The sequence below is a fragment of the Notothenia rossii genome, assembly GCF_949606895.1.
Source record: "Notothenia rossii genome assembly, chromosome: 8".
In the NCBI taxonomy this organism is placed as follows: Eukaryota; Metazoa; Chordata; class Actinopteri; order Perciformes; family Nototheniidae; genus Notothenia; species Notothenia rossii.
This window is the reverse complement of record NC_136906.1, coordinates 24470059-24492780: the sequence shown is the minus strand read 5'-3', so window position 1 is coordinate 24492780 and position 22722 is coordinate 24470059. Positions and strand designations below refer to the sequence as shown.

Below are 22722 nucleotides of genomic sequence, written 5' to 3'. Positions count from 1 at the left end.
ACAGCCCTCCCTCTGATGATGCAAGGCTCTTACCCCTGTTGCTGACGTTTAAAAAATCCCTGTATCATTCAATTTTGCTACTGAGGATATTTGATGGGTTCTTATGCCTGAAGTAATGGGGTATCTCAAAGCTCTAAACTGTGACAAGTGAGACTATGTCTTACCAGATGTTATGTCTACAGCAACAGTGTCACAATGTTCTTGGATATGATGAAAAAGGAAAAAGCGTAATCAAAACGTTTTTATAAGTACATCATTATGTTCAACAAGCCCCTCTTGAGAGTTAGCAGTGGAAAGTATTAGCATCAAAATAATTATAAAGAACCAAAAGTAAAGGTTCTTTTCACAATATTTTTTTATTTTTGTATTATAAGGAATACATTTATTTGTACATCACTTTCATGTTGCAGTAACATAGGAACTTGTTTTTCCTAATTATTCTTTTTAATTTTTTAATTTCTTCTATTTCAACAATTAGACATTTTATATATCCACGAAACAAACAAACTTAGTAGAAGCGGTATTATTCTCTCTTGTAGCTTGTGGATTTACCCCAACAAGTCAATTAATAAAGTAATATAAATAAAGTTTTATTTTAAGTAAATCTGTCATAAGTGTTATTGCCTCTGATATATAGTGTAATAGAATGATAAAAAAGCAAAATTGTAGTGGTTTTTTAATGGTAACTATCCCCCGCTGGAGTTGCCTTATCTTATTGGCATCATGAGAGAACGATTAATTAACATGGAAGCATATATAGAAGTATATATATCTGTACATGTCTTACCCATTGTAATAATCATACATTAGTTCCTTCTGCTGTGTATGAAGCAGGCCTAACACATATCTCTTCCTCTCCTCAGGAACAAATGGATGGAAAAGACAAACTGTCATGGCGACGTTCTGCTTTGGCCAGGCCTTCTTCTTTCAAGGTGATGAGAGGGAAGCTGCCATTACCGCAGCCCTGTGTGTTAAAACATAATGCTATGGAATCCTCAGTAAATGGATGTACTGCTGGAGGATGTCTGAGGAAGACAATCAAACTCAAGGTAAAACATGTTTTATCTGTAAATTATCATTTGCATGGGATATATTTAAGATGGCCATCATGTCTTCTTTAAAAATACTGGAAAGCTTTTTTAAGGCAGAAGCAGTCTAGGTTCTTTGTGAGAACCTTGAAATGCTTGAAAACAATAATAGTAGATGGTCAGAGAAAATAATCGATACTATGAAAGTAGAATGGAGTGTTTGAGTATCAGGATGCTTAAATTGTTGCTGCCCAAAATCAATTTTGCCTGGAGGAAGCTGAAGTTTGTTGGCTTTTTTTCATGTTTTTTTCTTGCTGGCATATATATTGTACGCACTGTGTACGCTGCACACTTTTCCTTTCTGTTTGAGCAGGCATTTCAGGTGATAAGATGAGACAGGGTGTGAAATATATATGCCTGCTCTTTCTCACGGTGCCAAATGGTTTGATGTAATTACATCATCAAATGCGTTTATGTTTTTATGGTTTCCCATCAGACTTTCATCTTAGACTCAGTAAAACAGTGTGACTGCTGAAAGATTTCCTGGAATGAAAGCCTTTATTGCTGCGTTTGGTCTATCATGTAGTCTTTGCACTGTAAAGTCACACGGTAATGACAGGATTAAGTGTGTCAAACAGTGCTGTAATATCTGGTAAATGTTCTGTTAAAGAGCATTGCATGTCTTTTTCAAAATATCAGCAGTAGTTGTTACAATGTACATATAAAGGCACAATATTTAAGTCGTTTTGCGGGCCTACGTTGTTGTTGCAATACCACAGTGTTAAACGGAAGACGCATGTCACTGCTTGATTTGGTTTTCAGTAATTGGCGTATTGGATTTGTTAGTAATTAACATAAACAAACCAACAACATCCTCACATAGCATTTGCAAAGCTTTTGGTGATATTGAGCTAGGATACATATAATTAAAACAGAGGGAAATTATTGTTACATTGCGTGCATCATAACTGTTTAAAGGTCATGCAAGGTCACTGCAATGTGTCTACATTGTAAACCTGACATGAAATCCACTGATTGCATATTGTTGAAGAAGAATAATTGTTACTATGCCTGTGTTCAGTTTGTGGTAGAGACTGGTAGTTAGATTATTTGAAAATTGTCCTTTAGGTGTTGAAGTAAAAATAATGTCCCTATGTTTACCGCTGTCAGCTGTACTAGTAAAACTTCTAGGCGTAAAATTGAACGACAAAGTCCACCTGAATACACCACCAAGCAGTAAAGTTATATCATGACATTGATTTAACTGAACAACAAACCTGACCCAGTGAAGTCACCTTGTGCAGGTTTCATAAAAACCTGCAAACAAACACGTTCTACTTTTAAAACTGTAATGCAACACTCAGATGTGTAATGGGCAAATAAAGGACCTTTTTTAAAGAGGCACTTGACTGATTTGATCAATTAGGCTCAGTTTACCTGTCAAAGTGAGTACTGCCTGTTAATACTTCCCCATTGTCTTATCTTAAGGAGAACAAATAACTGATCCTATCATGTTTTCAGTTTAAACCACACAAGGGATTTAAAATCAAGAAAAGGCGCTCTCCAGCGATTTTGTTTTTTCATTCCATAAACTTTGTACACCTGCAGGATATGCAGCAGTTGTCCTGCAGGTGCACCAGAATGAAAAACAAAATTGCTGTGCCTTTTTTAATGTGGGTGCATTTTTATTAATAACATACAAACAAAACAGGCTCTAAAAATACTTTGTGAGATCCGTATGGAATTCTTACAATGGTAATATAATTCATATATTCAATGTATGGATTTTCCTCCTACCCCAATAGAGGTTTGAATAAAAAAACATATAGCCTAGTTACTGTAGGATATCTAATTTTATGAATTTTAGCCACATTTCAGTAAGCCAAAGAGCTAGAAAGGGAATTCTATGAGCTCATTTTCAAGATATTCATTGTAATTCTTATGAGACAGAAAAAAAAAGCAGTGTAGCACATGTAGCAAACTAAACAGTGGTAATGTGTGTAGTGAACGGGCGAGGCGCTGTGCATCATCCGCGGTGAGCCTCCGCTCCGCACAGACACTGAGAGACAGTCATGGAGAGGCGGACAGCGGACTGTTTTCTTTGTTATTTTTAAAGTCTTGCGACTCTCAACCATGTCACTGTTGGCGGGGACGTGTGCCGGTCCAAATGTCCGATGCACCCGAAAGCAGCAAGAAGATTTTCACCGGTGAAGTATATGTCACTTTTTTCCTCCCGAGCTCAGAGATTGGGATTGCGGTATACTCGGGAGATATGTGCCATCGCTTTGCTGCTTGTAAATCTGTTCGGGGACCGGTGTGGGGTTCCCTCTGTCCTCTGACGGTACGGGAAATGTTTGCGGTCGCCCTGTTGTTCGTTTAGTTTAGCGACTGTTAGCGGACACAGTACAGATATTAATAGGTGAATAGTGTGACAAAGTTGTGCACTTGTCGGTCGGCTGCTGAAAGGCCTGGCACTGTGTATGTGTGTGTGTTTGTGTGTATGTGAACGTGTGTGTGTGTGTGTACGGAGTTTGTTTCTGGCTCCCCTCCCCCACTCAACGCTGCTGTTCTGCTCATTCTGGAAAGGCCAAGACATGAATGTGATGAGAGGCTCACTTCAAAAAAGGAACAAACGGATACAGTTGCAGAAAAAAGGGACATTTGTTAGACTCTGCTGATATCACGCATTGTCCTGTGAGGCCACACACACGTCACACCTGTGACCGCAGAACCGTTCATTTCAATATCAATGCGCTAACCGAACATAACTGGCGCGGATTTATCATTACACACAGGTAGTGAGATGACTGCTAGGTTAACCGGCATATCATTAGCATTCATAAACCATGCATCCTTATTTTCAAACAGCCCGTGTTTTTTCTGTGATTATCATTTATTAGTGCAGAACACCTGGCCTTAAACACAGTGCACGTGCTGCCCACACTTCAGGATTGTGCAGAGAAAAGGCACTGTTGGCCAGTGTTGTCTTTACTGTCTTTGTTTAATCAGGAAAATGATTTGTAGCTGTATTGGAAAAGACAAGAGTGGGTGTGCCCTAAAGGGTACGTGAAGGCAACCATTAAAACAATATTTGTGAAATCCCAGCTAGTGTAAACCCAGCTGTCAGAATTATTTTTTAATACTGAAATGCTAAATCTTATTTTTTCACAATTTTCTTTGTAATCCCAAGACCCATTACAGCAAGTGCACAGAGCTATACATAGGATGTGAGCTATTGCTGGACACCATGATTTTGTCCTGCTCTCAGCTTTCAAGAAATATTGGCTTCTGCGCAAATGTGTGAATTTAAACAGCTAGAGAAAATTGGCTATTCCCCCCCCCCCCCCCCCCCCCCCTACATTGTGGCTACACTTGGGAATTGGCACTTTAAATGGTTTCTGACACTGTATCTGGGTAGCTTAATTATGAGCTGAATGTACAGTGTTCAGAGGTGGAGATATACACACGACTATTCGTTGCGTAGCAAGAAAGCTCAGGGAAAACACATGAGGACAATGACATGTCCTTGAAGGAGACATTCAACCCTTAAAATCATAAGCTATTTTGCAGAGGGCAGGGGAATGAAGAGAGAATATGATACAAGGATCAATAAAGTATAATTTGCAGCACTGCTCATATCAGCTAATAGCAGAGACTTCTTCATTATTGAGTACATACTGTAAATCTCAGAGGATGTAACTGCAGTAGCTATGTAAAGTAATGCTATGCTTCTGCATATAAATCAGAGGATATTACTGCACATTACCACTACACCATATTCACACTGCTGCCGAGTAGATTTGCTGCCTCCAGGGCCAGGCGGCACTGAAGCCACGACTCGGGCTTGGATTACCACAACACTCCCACATAACTCAGAATGTGACTCAGTGCGGCACAATTATAGACCATCAAACCACTTTCTAGACTATCAAACCACAGTATAAACCAAATGATTTTAAGCTTTCAATGTCTGCTTAAGCTTGCAGATGTTATGCAGAATTTGCTGATACAGATTGAGTGCAGGAAATGCTTTTTCTTTCTTATTTTTGTGCTGAAATATGTGTTTTGGTGACAGTTGTTCTATTGTATTGATTACCTTATCAAATGTTGGTTCACTGTATTCCTTATATGTGACTTGCTCTATCGAAATCACATTGACGCGAAAACACACTTTGAGTTTTATACACTGTTGGAAAGAGGAGATTCCTAGCTTTCTAATGATATCAGGATTGTTTTTTATACTCCAAATATTAAGCAAAATATGTCACATTATTGGAGTGAAAGCAGCTGATATTGTAAGCATACTGTGCATAATGCATAGCAATAAAAGGTAAACCAGTTCATAATCTTTGTACTGCATTAGTGGTTTGCATTAGATTGTCTCACATTTACAAATCTTCAGGATTTCTGCAGGAAGTGCATTCATTTTAATGTTCAGCTGCAAACTGGCCACATGAGTTTATCATGAAAATCTGATAAAAATGTGAACCATGCAATATTCACTTAGAGGTACTAATCCTCTTTAAACCAGGCGTATGGCGAATATGGGACATCTGGATTGACCTTTTGTTAGCTTATCAATTTATACTGAATAGAGTGCTTTATCATTAATCTGAGAATGAGTTTTAAAATATCTTCTTGTAGTACCATTCTGTCAAGGCTAGCATTACTCTACCTTTAAGTGATGTGCTGAAGCTGTGTCTCATTATTTATTTCCCCCCTTGCAGGAGTTTCTTTGCAGTGGAATAAGTAGAGGTCTGGATCTAATAGTTGTGCAGTGTGGGCTCTGCGGGGACGTGGTTTATGGATGCTGGGACTATGAGCATAAGCGACAACAGGAACTACTTAGCAGACCTGGGAGGCAGCTTCACTGAGGATGCTCCTAGACCTCCAGTTCCAGGGGAAGAAGGTGAGCTGGTGTGCAGTGATGGGCGCCAGTACAGCAACTTCGGGTTCTCCTCCAAGAACGAGAGCCTCAAATGTGAGTCGTCTGTGGCTACACCCAGGCGCCCTGACTTGGACCTTGGTTATGAGCCGGAGGGAAGTGCCTCCCCTACTCCGCCTTACTTAAAGTGGGCCGAATCTCTCCACTCCCTCCTGGATGACCAAGATGGCATCCACCTGTTCAGGACGTTCCTCAAGCAGGAGGAGTGTGCGGACATGTTGGACTTCTGGTTTGCGTGCAGTGGCTTCCGCAAACTCGAAGCCAATGAGGGTAACGAGGAAAAGAAAGTCAAACTGGCAAAAGCCATCTATAAGAAATACATCCTGGACAACAATGGGATTGTTTCCCGACAGATTAAACCGGCCACCAAGTCCTTCATCAAAGACTGCGTCATGAAACTTCACGTTGACCCTGCAATGTTCGACCAGGCTCAGACTGAGATACAGACTATGATGGAGGACAACACATATCCCTTGTTTCTGAAGTCTGACATATATTTGGAAAACACGCGGACAGGTGGAGAGAGCCCTAAGCTGTTCAGCGATCACAGCTCTCTTTCTGGGAACGGAAAGGGATTGTCGGGTTATTTACCGACTTTAAACGAAGACGAGGAGTGGAGATGTGACCAGGAGCCAGAGGAGCAGCCCGAGTGTGACCCAACGCCGAGCAACCGGCTTACCCAGAAGCTGCTGATGGAGACGGTCCCGCAGCGTGTTGCCAACAGCGGCAGATTCCAGGACAGTCACGAGTACAGGTAAATCCTCCCAGCTATCTAAAAAAAAAAAAACTTCACCTCTAACTGCAAAGCTTTATTCTCTGCAAACTGCTGAATTAGAAATAAACCTGAAACCCCACAGTACCATGAACGCTGCTTGAAGTCTGAGATGAAAACAGTGTGAGTGTAGCACCAGAGACAGCTCAGATGAGAGGAAGAAGGTGCATTCAGAGGAAATGTCAGAGGCGGTAGAAGTTAACTTGTTGTTAGAAGTTTGAAGTAGTGTTCTTGGTTTTTCTTGTGCAGGTACTGGGGGATTCGTGTTTTCCCATCGGACAGGGTTTTGTAGGAAAAAGAGTTCAGAATCTCCTATGTTTAAAGAAGAGCCTTATGAAAGCACTTACCCTGAAAACTGGTATTTCTTTCTAACTTTTTTCAAAATGTTCTATCATTTGTTTCTCTTTTAATAACTTAGGTATTATGTTTCACTATTTAATATAGCGATCTTAAACTTGTTTTCTAATGCCATAGCCTTTAATATTGATTTGGTAACTATTATAATATAATATTAACTCGGATGACAATCTTGTCAAACAAATAAAAAAAAAGAAAGACATTGCATCAGGGACTGTTGTAGTTAAATATTGGACACACCCTATTTCTGACAATAAAAATGTACATGACTATGCACATTTGCTTCATATTGAACTACTTCTAAATCAATGTGCTCCTTAGAGGTGGAAATGTGTTATATTTCATACACTATCAGAATCAATAAAGACAAAAGTAATGTTTTTTTCCCCAAATCGAGTTAAAGCCCTCAACTTGATACCCAGGTTTACATTTGCAGATAACTCAACCTACCAATACCAGCAGATGGTCTAGAAACTTGGATTTCAAGTGACTTTGTGTGCTTCAGTGCAATGTGTTACTGTTGTCCGTATGTTTATTACAGCGGGATTCAAATAATGTTCTCTCAGATTTAAAAATGCTTTTCACTCTCAATGTGAGAGGTCAAAGTCGATTCTCCCAGATGTCAGTATCTGCTAATGGCCGGTCGATTCTGAGAAACGCTTATTCGGTTTCAAGCATTTAGACACATGTGGACAGAGTTAAAGAGGGCTGTCCTAGGATTCCATTCATTGATCAATTGTTTTAAATTCAGCAGTATGAATGCAGAGGTTGCAGCTGTTAACAGAATGACCTCCTGCTATTCTTCTGTTTTATTTTTCCCTCGATAACCGACTTTTCTGCCTTTTTGTGTTCATTTGTGATTCTTGCAGATCCAGTTAGTCATCTGTTTAACCTAATGCTGGTGCTTTGCATAATTTTGCACTTTTGCTGACTGTTGCATCATAATGGATTATTTATAGTTTTATAGTAGCATGAATATACCCTTATTTCAACTTAAGTTACACCTTGCACATACACCAGTTATGACCATTTCTACTACTGCATGGGACAGTTAAGAACAAAAAATTGCTTTATGTAATGTAAATGTAAAACGTTTGAAGCCTTATCACAGCACAACATTTAGCATTTCACAGCAGGAAATTCACAGGTGTATGAATTCAAATCTAAAGATGGTAAAAATACCTTTAGCTGCTTCAGTTTTAGAGTACTGGATGCTGACTCACAGCCATATAGTTATGACACTTGAATATTTAACTTAAGTCATCATTATTGTTATCAGTCATCCACTGATTTGCCTACTAACACTAATCTCACATGGTCACTCTGGTCCAGTTAAAGGTTTGTTAAAATAACTTGACTGCTACTTCAACCATGTTAACTAAAATGAAATATGGCAGCATTACTTTGTGCTATCCTACTATGTACAAATCTTTTGACAGCAGCCTTGCAGGAAAACAGACGGCCAACCAAAATCCGCTCAAAGGAATTAATCAGGTGTTGTGACCCCCCCTCAAACCGCATGTCTAAAGACAGCCCATCTGGCAGAAATCTGGCCCAATTCTAAAATTAGTTTGGGCGACCAATTCGGGTCTAAAACCGGTCTTAATCTCCGTACTGTTTCTTCCGGGCTTAATTCACAGCAGCCGGTAGAATGACACAGATTGACCCTAAACGGCTCTGAGTAATCTGAATGCTTGTTGTGATCCTCCCATCTAAGAACATTTCATCATGTTAAACAAATTAGTCGCTAAGCATTAGCTACAAACATGTGCAAATGAAAGTGTAACAACCAAGGATCGTAATGAAAACACAAGTATCTGCTTGCTCCTACAATTGTGCTAATATCCCAGCTGATTACACTTAAAGCTTATTGTGTAAAAAGGTTACATCTTCAACTGAGGATTAAGGCCAATTGCAATTTAAAAAAACATCAAAACAACATGTTTTAAAAAGGGGGATTTAAGATCCTTATATGTGTTCTGCTATACTATAGTTTGCAATAATGTTGTCCTTCAAATTGAAAATCTGAAGAAACCTTCCCTTATTTGGCCTCTACTCTGTCAGCACCAGTGTTATGAGGACAGGAATTCAGATCAGCTGACAGAAAGACAATACCTTCCAGATAAGACACTCTTGTGTGACTGAAACACTGAACACAATGCATACAAAACAAATCTGACCAGTTAAATCTGAACTGAAATCACTCCCGCCGTTATCTTAGAAGCTGTGGAATTCTGATTTCTTTTCATGACGCTCTTCAGTTTTGGCATGCTGCTTCTTTGGCTTATATATGCACAACGCAAGAAGAACCAACTGCTTGTTTGCGTTTGATTTCCTTTCTTTCTTTGAAAACATAACCAAAGGCCATTTTCGCTTGAGATCTATGTTTGCTTGAAATGTCCTCAAACATATAAGACAAAGCTACAGTTTTAATTAGATCGTAACACACAGTTAACGGCGTATTTTCACATCATTATTTCAGCTATCAAGCATTTGGCTGGAATTACAGAAAGGCACACTTCGGTTTTTTTAAAGCCTTTCAGCAGCACCCGTTGGTTCTTTTTTTTAAGCTACATTTTCCATCAGTTGTGTCTGATCTCTTCTGAGACAGGCAAAACAAAAGACATTAAATAGTCTTTCAGATCAGCTTTTAGAATTCAAACGACGAGAGAGAGAGAGATATACATTCATTGATGTTTGGGGAGGTTTTTGAAATCTGTACAGCTCAGTTTTTTCTCGTTCCAAGTAATTTGTAAACTTCAAAAGCAATAATTCATCCAGTTTGTCATTTAATAAAAGTTGTTGTTTCCTTATTAAATGATCTTTTGAGGGTCCTAATAATCTGCACGCCTGCCTGAAGTTGAGACAAACATGATGGAACAATATGGATGACCACTTATGGTACTGGTCCTTTAGCAATAATAATACATTTTCTTTTGTATGACATTTATTTGCCCTTTAGGCACATTGTTTATTTGATTTCAATGAGAGGCAGGCTCTGCGGAGAGAGACAGAAAGGAATGGCATGTGGAAGTTTTCATTACACATAGAGGGCAACTGAGGACACTGTTGCCATTGTCTTTAAAAAATGCATATATAAAAACAAGTTTAACAAAACACAGCTACCTTGCCTTTAGATTAAATTCTCTTTATGCAAGATAATACATACAAATATGTCAAGGCTCTTGTTAGGATGGAAAACTAGGTATTTTTATTTTCTTATATTGCTATTTCATTCTTTTTCAAATGGAATTAATACAAATATAAAACTACTTAATTGTTTTGAATGACCTAGAACCAGTACATGGGTCGCCAGCTCTACTAACTTGGCTAACAGCGGACCGCTTTATTGTATTTAATGTCTCCTCTTGGGATATTACACAGCAATAAGGATTAATAAACAACACAATCATTTTAGAACAAACATCCAGCACTGAACCATTTTTCAACGGACTGTCCTGTGATTTGATATGATGACAGAAACTGTGCTCCACTGTTTTCATTTATTTGTTATGTAAAATAAATCATCCCCAAATGGAAAGGACAACTGTGAGCGGTGTTGCAGCTTCAGATCAATTCTGCTCAATAAATCATCTCATCTGTCTTTCATCAGATGACAGATTGAATTAGTTTGCTTCTCTCCCTTGTCAGTTCCTTTCATTCCTCATCATCAGAAACGTTTCCACATACAATCACAACTTAAAACTCATTTTCTGTAGAGTGCACTTTTTATTTGTCCCGGCTCTTCACCAACCTGGCTCTGTAATTATTCGCTGTTGCTGAACGCGGATGCTAATGAAAATCAGTCGGTCACAAAGGTTTCATTTTGAACTCTGGGAGCTGCTGCATTCCAAACAGGGAGAAAAGCTTCAGGGAATTCCAATTTGAATAAAAAGAGATGATGTCGAACATCTTTAATTCATGTGTACAACGCCCTGCTAGAAGTGTGTTCAGTAAAGTCAATGAGTGAGAAGGGAGAAGGTTGACAAATGAAGCTTGAATGCTAGAGACGCTCTTCAAGGTTGTGCATCCAAATAAGACTCGCGGTCATACACCAGCGTACAATACTCTATATTGTATGGAATTTGGTGTACTCACAGAGGCCGTGGAAATAATATGAAATGAGTTGTTGATAGCAAACAACTGCTAGACCTATGCCGTTCTTTCTCTGGCTGTAGGTTTTTTACAGTATACATTTTGAAAAGCACAGATGTTACTAATAACAGTAACGCCGGCTCGCCTCTATTGAGTGACTTACAGTGAGCCAGCATACACAATAGCAGGACTCTGAAATCATAACAGCTAAATGGAATTCAGCCGTCATTCATTTCATTATTTACATCGGTGCTTTTTCATACTGTGACAAGTCAGAATGTCGTCCATAAATAAGGCCTGTTATGCCAGAAGCAATAACAGAAGAGAGAGGAGTGGCAGGAAGTGGCCGAATCTGAAAGCTTGAGTAATTGCAGGCAATGAAGAATAAGAAGCTGAGCAATGAGGTTATGTTAAATGGTTAGCTGGTGTTGCTAATAACAACGATACGAGTCTCATGTTGATATTTGTTGATAATATATATGTTGTTCTGAGGTCTAAAATGTTAATGCCATTACAAAATAGAGATTTTAGTTGTTTAAAAAGTTTCTCATCACAAGCAATAATCTTTTAATAGCGACATCACTATGTAACACTCGCGTTCCTATTGGCTAATGCTTCCACCAGCGTTTCCGCCAGGGGGGCGTCTTGCCGTCATTTGACGGCCTTATTCAGCTCGAAACGCCCTGAACTCGCTCCGTGCTAGAGCTTCTCTGGTTCAGAACCGGTTTTTCTTTTCTGCTCCCGCTTTGTTCACACCGCCCGGAGCCCGACTGGTGCTTCCGCTGTTGCGTCATGACGTCACCGTTTACATCGCTGATTTTCTCCCCAACGGCGTTACGGCGCTCACTACTACAACAACAACAACAACAACAACAACGGGGGACTGCGTCGGGTCGATGATCGTGTTGCTTTTAATCATACGAAGCCAGATTAAATTAAATAACGACTTCTCCAACCTTATGCTTTTCTCCAGAGTGCCTTGGTTCATTGTTTATTAATGTGTTTCAGCGGCATTTACCGACCGCTGCAGTGCTGGCTGCTCTTCCACGGGAGTTTATTCTCCCGTTAGCTCCGGGTTAGCTCACACGGCAGCGCCCGCTGTAAAGTATTCACTGTCCGACTGTCACACAAGCAGCTGATACATATCCCCAGTTCCCCTTAAGTGAATGTGTGTCAGTCTGAATTGACGCTGTTTGGCATCACAACGCTGTTATGAAAGTTTCTCTGGTATAAAATGGGTGATGTTAGCATAGCAACCGAAGCTAAACTGACTATCTTGACTACTTGTTGCTATCCTATTGTGGCATAAGCCGTTTTCTACTGGCACATTTTACCGGCGTATTTTTCATTATGATTCTACTTGTTATAGTCGGACATTACATCCTGTGCAGCCCATGTATTGATCCCTTCCAATAGCTGCTATAATACAAACAAAACGTCTGCCTGCTTTCCACAATGATCAATAACAGCAAACGGATGGCCTGGTTAGTGTTGCCTGACTTTATAAAGTGTGTTTTTTTTTGTTATAAGTGGGTGGTTGCGTTCTAGTCACTTTGGTCAGCGCTACTGCTTGTTACAACTTGTATTTGCCGTACTCTCCTTTAACTTTTAGCTCAGGTTAATCTCGCCCCCCTCCAACGTAAGCATGACGTATGCGGTTCTTGCTTCTAGACCGACAATTTTTTGGTGCTCGAAACAAACCGGATTCCGGAGCTTAGAGGCGGCTCCGCTGCGGTGTGAACAGGAAAAAAACTGTGCTTTTCAGGTTCTAGCTCCGAACCGGCCCTGGAACCGAGTTGGTGTGAAAGCCCCATATGTGGTTGACCAATCACAACAGAGCTGGCCAGCTTACCAATCAGAGCAGACTGGGCTCTGGTTTCAGACAGAGGGTGAAAAGAGGTGCTGCAGCACAGGCAGTATGAGAAAGAAATACTGAGAAAATACCTTTTTGAACATTGAAGCATATAAACATGTCACAGTAGAGGCACAAAATACAAATATCAACCTAAAATTGAGCACAATAGGGCCCCTTTAAAAAAGCAATACCCTATGTTCTTAATTTAGACCTTATCAAGTTATGATCCATCTCTATTTTTGTCTCAGCATTTCCTGTATTTTCTTTTTTGTCTAGGCCTGCACCATTTCGTGAGCCCGTCAACCCGTACTATGTGAACACTGGTTATGCCATGGCTCCTGCCACCAGCGCCAACGACAGCGAGCAGCAGAGTATGTCCAGCGACGCAGACACTACTTCCCTCACCGACAGTAGTCTGTACGTATTTTCTCATCTCACACACACATTTCATGCTGACAGTGGTTAAATGCTACAAATAGCTGCATTACTGGCTGTAGTACGAGTTGTATTACCAAACTAATAGACAAAACCAAATATTATTCTTAGTTTTCCTAGTTATTAAAAAAGAAGACGTGTTTATAAGTTAGCATTTCTCAAAGACAGAAATAAGGGTGTAGTCTTCCTGCATTTTTGAAACTGTGCTAACCTTAATGATTGAAGCAGCTACGTATGCCCCAGTTGCTCGTTATTTGAACCAGTAGAAGCTTAGAATCAATCATTAATGCTAAAGAGCAAACCTTAAAACGGACTCCTAGCTGATGTAAAATCATACATGTGTACAGAAAGGAAAATACTAACCTACTGAACTCTTTTGCAAATAAAAGACACGAACCAGTTTTAAATGTTTCTTAAAAAAATAACTTCTTTAAAGTCATAGTCTTTCAATTGTGTCCTTTTCCAGCACCCAATGTTTTGTACCACATGGGATCCTTTCTAGCAGGACAACTTGTATTTCAGTTAAGTGTGCAGACCAGGCATGTGCTGCAGTAAGAAGATTTTAGAAATAATATTTTCTAGGTTCAGAGATGGCACTAGGGGATTATGAGAAACTTCAAAGCTTGCACAACTGGACAGAAAATGTGTTTGAAGCTGAATGGATTAGTGACAGTTATCAGCTAATTGGTCCAGAGCCTCCAGCACAGTGTAGTGTGAAACCCAGCATGACCAAACCCCACATGGACTTACAGCCTGATGGAAGTGTTAACATGTCACTGTAATCAGCCGGACCACTTGTGGTGCAGGAGGGACACAATGCGCCTGTGAGAAAGCCCGTCCAGCTGCACTGATTATCAATAATTACAAGGTGTTTTAGTAGGGGAAAAAAATGCAGAATAAAAAAGCCTTCAACTTCAAAGCTGCCTGTGTTGTTTATTCATGAGGATGTTTTATGAAAATGTCTTTGTTGTTAATTCCAGAGATGGGGTTCCACCCTACAGATACCGCAAACAGCATCGCCGGGAGATGCACGAAAGCGCCAAAGCAAATGGGCGAGTGCCACTACCTCATATCCCAGTGAGTTATTCATGGCTTCTCTCACTTTCTGCCTCTACACCTCTATTAAACTGTCTTATTTTTCTCGCCTGCACCATCGGAGACGTGCATATTTGAGCTGTGCAGTGTCGCAGGGCGTGTGATGGAGTGTAAGAATAGCTGATGGTGAAAGAGAAAGCTGTCTAAATGTAGCTTGATGCTCTCCTAAGCTGTGAGCGCTGAAGCCTAGCAGACATGAATCTTCCCCTGTGACAGCCTGATGCCTCCCTCTGCAGCTTACCCTGTCTCTTGGTAGGAAAACCCTGGCCCTAATTAGGCCTTGGAGTAAAGAGTCAAATTAAAAACTCCACACGTAGCGTCCTATTAGGATGCATGAATTGACTGTGTAGTAGAGCACAAATCCCCAAAGCATAACTCTCACGTTTCCCTGCCCCAACAAATTAATCATGACATCCCTTCATCAGCAATAAGAGAAATGACAGGGCTTGTAGGTATCTTTTTAAATGTCACTGCAAGCCTTTTCTTTGTTTAAACTGGCTCCTAACTGGGAGCTTTGCATTTTTATGACTGCATTGCAAATACTCACGCTATTAGCTAGGAAACAAATGTCACTCATCTCTTCATTAAGGAGAGAATAGTGTCATTTAAACTGAAACTTGCTATTCTTCCTAGTTTATTTTCCTATTTTAGAATATTAAATAAGAGAAAAATGTTTAGTGCAAACTATGAAATCTTTTTGCCATGCTCATTGAAGGTATATTATGTTCTTAAAGCTTGCAAGGTGATTTTTTTATTGATGGGAAGTGAAGCTTCAACCTCTATTCCAGACACACCGAGGTATCGACCAATTTTTTTAAGCATACATTCTCCATAATGTTGAAAAACAATCACTGCCAAAATGGTTGTGGGTTCATTGAAGTTGTTGTAAATGTAGCATTTCTTTTCCACATTAATATGTATTGAGTATTGCTGCATTTTGATTGTTTTTACAAAATATTGGAAACAGAAAACACAAAAAACAAAACAAGGAAGGAAAAACCATGTCTGTCTATAAGGGCGGTTCGTATAAGGGCGTATAGACATACAGCATTTTGAAATGTATGTATGGGTTAACCCATATGCATTTTCAATAAAAAGACCATCTATTTTATTCCATTCATTAACAAAATTATAAAGGTAAAAATGTGTCATAGTGTTTATCTCTAACCATGCATTCTGATACCTATTTCATGTTATAGCCTTTTTAATAATACATTATCTAAGCGTAATATCTATGATTATCAGATACATCATTATTTATATTTGAGGTGCATAATGTTGCATCCCTTATTCCAAAATACTTTTAATTTTGACTTTCCTAAAATGAGTGTAATTTATGACGTGTGCCACCCCTTCTGATCTTAACACTCGGCACTGTTTACTTAAATGTTTCCCGCTCAAGTTTCAACTCTTTCATCTGAGATGAGTAAAGGGTCAGGGATGGTAAAAGCCCAGATGGTGTTGACAGAAATGCAGCAGTGACAGAGGAGAGTGCTTTTACAGTTTGACCTTTTTTTTTTTCTCCCAGCGCACTAACCGGATTCCAAAGGATATCCACGTGGAGCCGGAGAGGTTTGCTGCAGAGCTGATCAGCAGGCTGGAGGGCGTCCTGAGGGAGAGAGAGGCTCAGGAGAAGCTGGAGGAGCGGCTGAAGAGAGTACGACTGGTATGTTCTCTTATACTGTTTAAAGCACACGCAGATCCATTGTTATATTACTTTGGTTTAACAAGAGTTATGAGAGCCCTGTGTGTACCTAAATTACCTCTAAAACAATACAACTGAGGCAGTGCAGGAAGAAAAAGGAACATGTGTTTGATCTGACCTTGAATCACCTTCACGTCGAATGGGGCCATGTTGGCTACTGATGACAACTAATAATATTGTTGGCCAGATTAAAATGAAAAGTCGGGTTCCCTTACCCCACTATTTCTTATTGGATTTATCAGATGATCATTTTCTAGATTTGATGTTAATAGAATGGACAAAACCAGTGCGGGGAATCTCGATTCTTCAGAATCAGGTTTTATGCCAGGTATGTTTTCACAAGAAATGTGCTTTGTTATGTCTGTACAATACATATATGACAACTGCAGTATTCTTATTTGGTATACAGCCAACAGTACAATACATTTACAGTACAAGCCTTTGCCTTTTTCTTAAAGGGGTCCTTTAAAGGCCCGGACACACCAAGCCGATTTTGGCCGTCGAAAGGCGTCAGGCCGACGATGAGCATCGACACGCCCTACTCAGATTGGTGTGTCCCGCACCGTCGTGTCTTTTCAGCCGTGCTGGAAACCAAAAAAAGGCTGTCGGCAAAATAAATGACTCTCATTGGCTGTTCAGCTAGCAAATCAGTGCATGAGAAGCGAAACGGAATTGAGGGACCCAAACAAACTAATAAGAAGGCATTTAACTCCAGCTCTCGACACAGGTTCGGGAAAGCCCCATGAGCTTCTCGCTGTAGAGTGAAAATGGAACGCACACGCTATTTGTTGTTTGTTCTTCTTCTCTCGGTTATCACGCAGTCTGTCTTCCACTTGTTGCCTCTTTTGAATGAAGAATACACACTACCGCCGCCTGCTGGTAAGGAGAGTTATTGCCACTCACGCATGCGCAGTTCGTACGTGCTACTTGGCCGTCGGCTGAAGTCTTTGCGGTGTGTTCCAGTGCGACACATGGCCAAGACGCAGAGACACAACAGTCGCGGGTCCGTCTGTGTCAGTTCTTTGGTGTCAGCTTGGTGTGTCCGGCCCTTAATGGCCATATTTGCGTTCATTTAGGGTTTTTTATTTATGTGTTGGAGAGAAACTCCCTCTGGAGGGAACTTCAGGATTTTAGCCTTTGTAGACCATTTACATTGGGGCAAAAAAGTATTTAGTCAGCCACCAATTGTGCAAGCTCTCCCACTTAAAAAGATGAGAGAGGCCTGTCATTTTCATCCTCGGTATACCTCAACTATGAGAGACAAAATGAGAAAAAAAAATCCAGAAAATCACTGTCTGATTTTTAAAGACTTTATTTGCAAATTATGGTGGAAAATAAGTATTTGGTCAATAACAAAAGTTAATCTCAATACTTTGTTATATACCCTTTGTTGGCAATGACAGAGGTCAAACGTTTTCTGTAAGTCTTCACAAGGTTTTCACACACTTGCTGGTATTTTGGCTCATTCCTCCATGCAGATCTCCTCTAGAGCAGTGATGTTTTGGGGCTGTCGCTGGGCAACACAGACTTTCAACTCCCTCCAAAGATTTTCTATGGGGTTGAGATCTGGAGACTGGCTAGGCCACTCCAGGACCTTGAAATGCTTCTTACGAAGCCACTCCTTCGTTGCCCGGGCGGTGTGTTTGGGATCATTGTCATGCTGAAAGACCCAGCCACGTTTCATCTTCAATGCCCTTGCTGATGGAAGGAGGTTGTCACTCAAAATCTCACGATACATGGCCCTATTCATTCTTTCCTTTAGACGGATCAGTCGTCCTGGTCCCTTTGCAGAAAAACAGCCCCAAAGCATGATGTTTCCACCACCATGTTTCACAGTAGGTATGGTGTTCTTTGGATGCAACTCAGCATTCTTTCTCCTCCAAACACGTCGAGTTGAGTTTTTACCAAAAAGTTCTATTTTGGTTTCATCTGACCATATGACATTCTCCCAATCCTCTTCTGGATCATCTAAATGCTCTCTAGCAAACTTCAGACGGGCCTGGACATGTACTGGCTTAAGCAGGGGGACACGTCTGGCACTGCAGGATTTGAGTCCCTGGCGGCGTAGTGTGTTACTGATGGTAGCCTTTGTTACTTTGGTCCCAGCTCTCTGCAGGTCATTGACTAGGTCCTCCCGTGTGGTTCTGGGATTTTTGCTCACCGTTCTTGTGATCATTTTGACCCCACGGGGTGAGATCTTGCGTGGAGCCCCAGATCGAGGGAGATTATCAGTGGTCTTGTATGTCTTCCATTTTCTAATAATTGCTCCCACAGTTGATTTCTTCACACCAAGCTGCTTACCTATTGCAGATTCAGTCTTCCCAGCCTGGTGCTGGTCTACAATTTTGTTTCTGGTGTCCTTTGACAGCTCTTTGGTCTTGGCCATAGTGGAGTTTGGAGTGTGACTGTTTGAGGTTGTGGACAGATGTCTTTTATACTGATAAAGAGTTCAAACAGGTGCCATTAATACATTTAACAAGTGGAGGACAGAGGAGGCTCTTAAAGAAGAAGTTACAGGTCTGTGAGAGCCAGAAATCTTGTTTGTTTGTAGGTGACCAAATACTTATTTTTTTTTCTTAATTTGCAAATACATTCTTTAAAAATCAGACGATGTGATTTTCTGGATTTGTTTTTTCTCATTTTGTCTCTCATAGTTGAGGTATACCTAGAATGAAAATTACAGGCCTCATCTTTTTAAGTGGGAGAACTTGACTGACTAAATACTTTTTTGCCCCACTGTACATGCAAAATAAACGATATAACCCATTGCAGGAAAGAGAAAACTCCCAAAAGAAAAATTGGGCCACTTTTTTTTTTTCAATCAACTCATCAGTCAATTGTGCAATAAACTTGGCTCCAGATGAGTTTGTATAGTTTTGGCAATGTTTTATTTTAAACATTGAAACAAATCCTGCTATAGTTTTGTGTTATCACATTCTTGGTCTGAGCTGGGTTTGAGGATCACGTGTTTAATCCTCATTCCACAAATGTTGATATGAAAGGACCTTTTTTTTACTTTCATACCTTTTTGATTCACTTTAATAAAAGAGCAAATGATGACTAATAATATGGTATTAAAAAGCAGACTATTAGTATCAGTAATTTGTGAGAGAACCATCAAAGCTCTTTTCTGAGCCAGAAAGCAAGTTGTGTGTTTGTCCGTTGGGCTTAAAGTTTCCAGTAACAAAGGAGACTTAAATCCGTCCATCCTTAATGAAATTAATGAGGCCAGCCTTTTGAATGTGGAACAAAAACAACATTATGAATCACTTAGAGATTTCCATCCTTGGCCTGTCAGCGATCTGGCTTAGCGATGAATCAGACGGAGCACCTGCACACTCGGCCGTTTGTAAGCCTGGAACAGCGTGCCGCCTCTTTGATGTCACTTGAACGGGGATGAAATGGTTTCTGCAACCACAAACAAAACCTCCCTCAGTACACAAACCCAAATACTTAGTCTCAAGGCGGACAGTTGGCCCTGGAAAGGAGAGAAGCAGCCATCACACAGCTCGAGGTTTGCTTACTTAAACCTGGAGGCAAGCATGAAATAACTGTCTTCATCAAGAGATGCTCAAGTGAGCTTCTGGAAAAGGACATTTGAGCTTAGCTTTATATCCATAATATCGGAGGTAATAAAATGTATATCATTAAAAAGCATAAAGGACCCCTGGTTTTAAAATAAATCATTATATTGCTGTGAGGAAAAGATCCACATGATTTCATCGAGTCTCATCTTCTAGCCTTTTTTTTTCTCCCTCTGTTAAGGAATAAGTCTTTAAACACGTAAAGTAGTTAGCATTTGACCACTTCCTGTTCCCTCGTCTCAAAGTCAGGCAGCAGCTTGAAAAGTATGCTCAAATGAAGATGTCTTGATTTTATGAATGACTTCCAGTGGGCTCACCATACAGATCTTGTGGTATACTGTAGAGACGCAGCACTTATGGAAAACAGGCCAAGCTATTTCAGCTGCAATTTTTGTTGTAGATAGAAATGGTTGAAGTAATTATTTTTGTATTAAGTTACCAGGAATAGTGCACATTAATGAACATGTCAGTTTCTGAATCAATCAATGTGCCAGAACTAGCTAATGAGCTCATTTCCATCTTTAGCCCATGGGCAGGTTTTTTACAAATGAATTGCCTGATGTTATCAATACAATGTTATTGCAAGCACTGCAGTACAATACGTTATGATTTGAAACAATACAGTACTATAACATTCACATAAGTTAAGCTGAAATAAACATATACGTTTAAACAATGAGAGTATGTAACAGCAGTGTCGGATATGAGGTAATTCAGTCCTTAAAATCCAGGTTTAGATGCCTGCATTCCTTTTTATCCACTGTTGTTTTTCCTCCATCGCTGCATATCTTCCATTCCCTGTAGTGACTGCTAATATCAAAGCTACAGTTCAGCCTGCAGCGATAGGCAGATCCTGTCAGAATGGGATCAGTCACTGAAGCTGTACCGGTTGCACTTGCCTTACATGAAACAACACACATGTGCTGCATACAGGCAGAGACCCTGCCATCTGACTGATACTGGGGTAATTCTTAGTTTGTCTTCAAACCTCTGCAGTGAGAAGGAGAAGACACATGTTACATCTGCCATCTACAGGCGGATATAAGTACAGCAAATGAACCCTGAGAAAAAAATCTTCCTTTGTGTCAAATGTGTTTGAAAATAAGCTGTTAACAGGATGAAATGCACATAGATATATTTTCTATGTCTTAGTTGTATCATCATATGCCTCAAATATTAATAATGGATCTTTAAAACCTGGATTTGTTTTTTCATCTAAATAATAATAATAATACACTTTATTTGTATAGTACCATTTCATGCACAAAGCGCTTTACAGAACAAGAAAACAAATAAAACATGACAACAATATTACAAATAAATACAGGACAAGATAAAACATCGAATAGGTTCAAATAAAACAATTAAAAAAATAAAAAATGTAAAATAAAAGCAAAACACAATAAAACATGGACTATGATACCAGTGAGAATTGAAATGTAACCCAAATTAAAAGCCATATTAAAAAGATAGGTTTTTAATTTGCTTTTATTTTATGCTAAATTATGAATTTTTTGTTCTAAAGGAAGAAGAAGGAGATGAAGTGATGTCCACAGCTGCAGCATCATCCAGTCACAGGTTCCCCCCTGGTGCTTATCCGCAGAACTACAACTCACGCTATGCCGACAACACCTACAGTGGTCTTATTCTGAGAGACGCTCACGAGGAGAACCCAGAGAGCATCCTGGACGACCACGTGCAGCGGGTCATGAAGACCCCCGGCTGCCAGTCCCCCGGCACAGGACGCCACTCTCCCAAGTCACGCTCACCGGACGGTGTCCCAGGGGGAAAAGGGGCGGGACTTGGAATGGCGCAGGGGAAACATCCGTCCAGGCACGGCGTCAAGGGAGACCACCTGTACCACCACAAACACATGCACCACATCCACCACGCTGCCGTCGGGAAGCCCAGGGAGCAGGTGGAGGCTGAGGCGGCCATGCGCGTCCATGGCAACCTCCCCTGGGGCGCAGAGACGGGGCATTATGGTTCCAAGTCTCGCAGCTACGCAGACGGCATGGGATCCATCCCCGTGGATCACACAGGGTATAGGTAAGAAATACTTTCCTCTTTTTTGGTAATGCTCCAAAATTGCCTTTTTTTGCCACTAACAAGTTGTTTATTTTTCAGTAGCAAAGGTGGCCCACAGTGTAAAAGGGCGTTGAAGAAGGGTGACGAAGTGCGGCCTTATGACGGGCCAGCGCCTCCAGAGGAGATGGAGAAAAACCAGAAGATCCTCTTGTGGCTGATGGAAGGACAGAAGGAAATGGTTCAATATAAGAGGAGCCCATACGGGTCAGTGAGGACACTTAACATAGTGCCACCTCCTTTTTGTTAAAGGGGCCCAATTATGCTCATTTTTCATATTTGTATTTTGTGCCATGTTTCCAGTCTTTAACCCTTTGGAGTCCTGGGCTAATTTGGCCGTTTTCGCATACTTTTGATTTGTCTTACTAAACCCCATTAAGAAATCTTCGGCATGTCAATGTTTGGTATCTTTTTTTTAAGGACAAACTCACTTATATAACCTGATAGTTATTTCTTTCATTTTGAGATACTATATGAACATTTTGGACCCAAAATCCCCAAAAAACGTAAAAACAGATTTTGAAAATGATATTATTTTTCATATAGGTAACACAAACATACACAACGAAACCGTTTGAAAGCTGGACACATATACATGGGATGTCAATATGATAATGTGAAAGTTTGATTGAGGTAGCATGAACCTATATACAAATGTTATGAACAAATAACAGGTGTATCCATAGGCTTTTTTTCCTCATTTCTCAAGTTCTGTCAACAATGACACAGTAGGCACAACAAAACATTTAAAAGCTTAAATAATGTA

The 22722-nt window shown here is 40.2% G+C and overlaps 1 protein-coding gene across 6 annotated transcripts in view; it reads left to right on the top strand.

Moving 5' to 3' along the window:
- axin1 (axin 1) overlaps window positions 1-22722 on the top strand; it is a 39085-nt gene that overhangs the window by 6417 nt on the left and 9946 nt on the right. For 3 of the 6 annotated variants that reach the window (XM_079642695.1, XM_079642694.1, XM_079642696.1), the window contains 7 exons: window positions 864-1049; window positions 5756-6727; window positions 13329-13469; window positions 14468-14564; window positions 16111-16248; window positions 21397-21920; window positions 21999-22163. In XM_079642695.1, the coding sequence (XP_079498821.1) occupies window positions 5832-6727; window positions 13329-13469; window positions 14468-14564; window positions 16111-16248; window positions 21397-21920; window positions 21999-22163 (1961 nt within the window). In that variant the 5' untranslated portion in view covers window positions 864-1049; window positions 5756-5831. Of the gene's footprint in view, window positions 1-863; window positions 1050-3063; window positions 3241-5755; window positions 6728-13328; window positions 13470-14467; window positions 14565-16110; window positions 16249-21396; window positions 21921-21998; window positions 22164-22722 lie in introns of those variants that run through there. The other 3 variants (XM_079642697.1, XM_079642692.1, XM_079642693.1) reach the window with 3 other exon arrangements.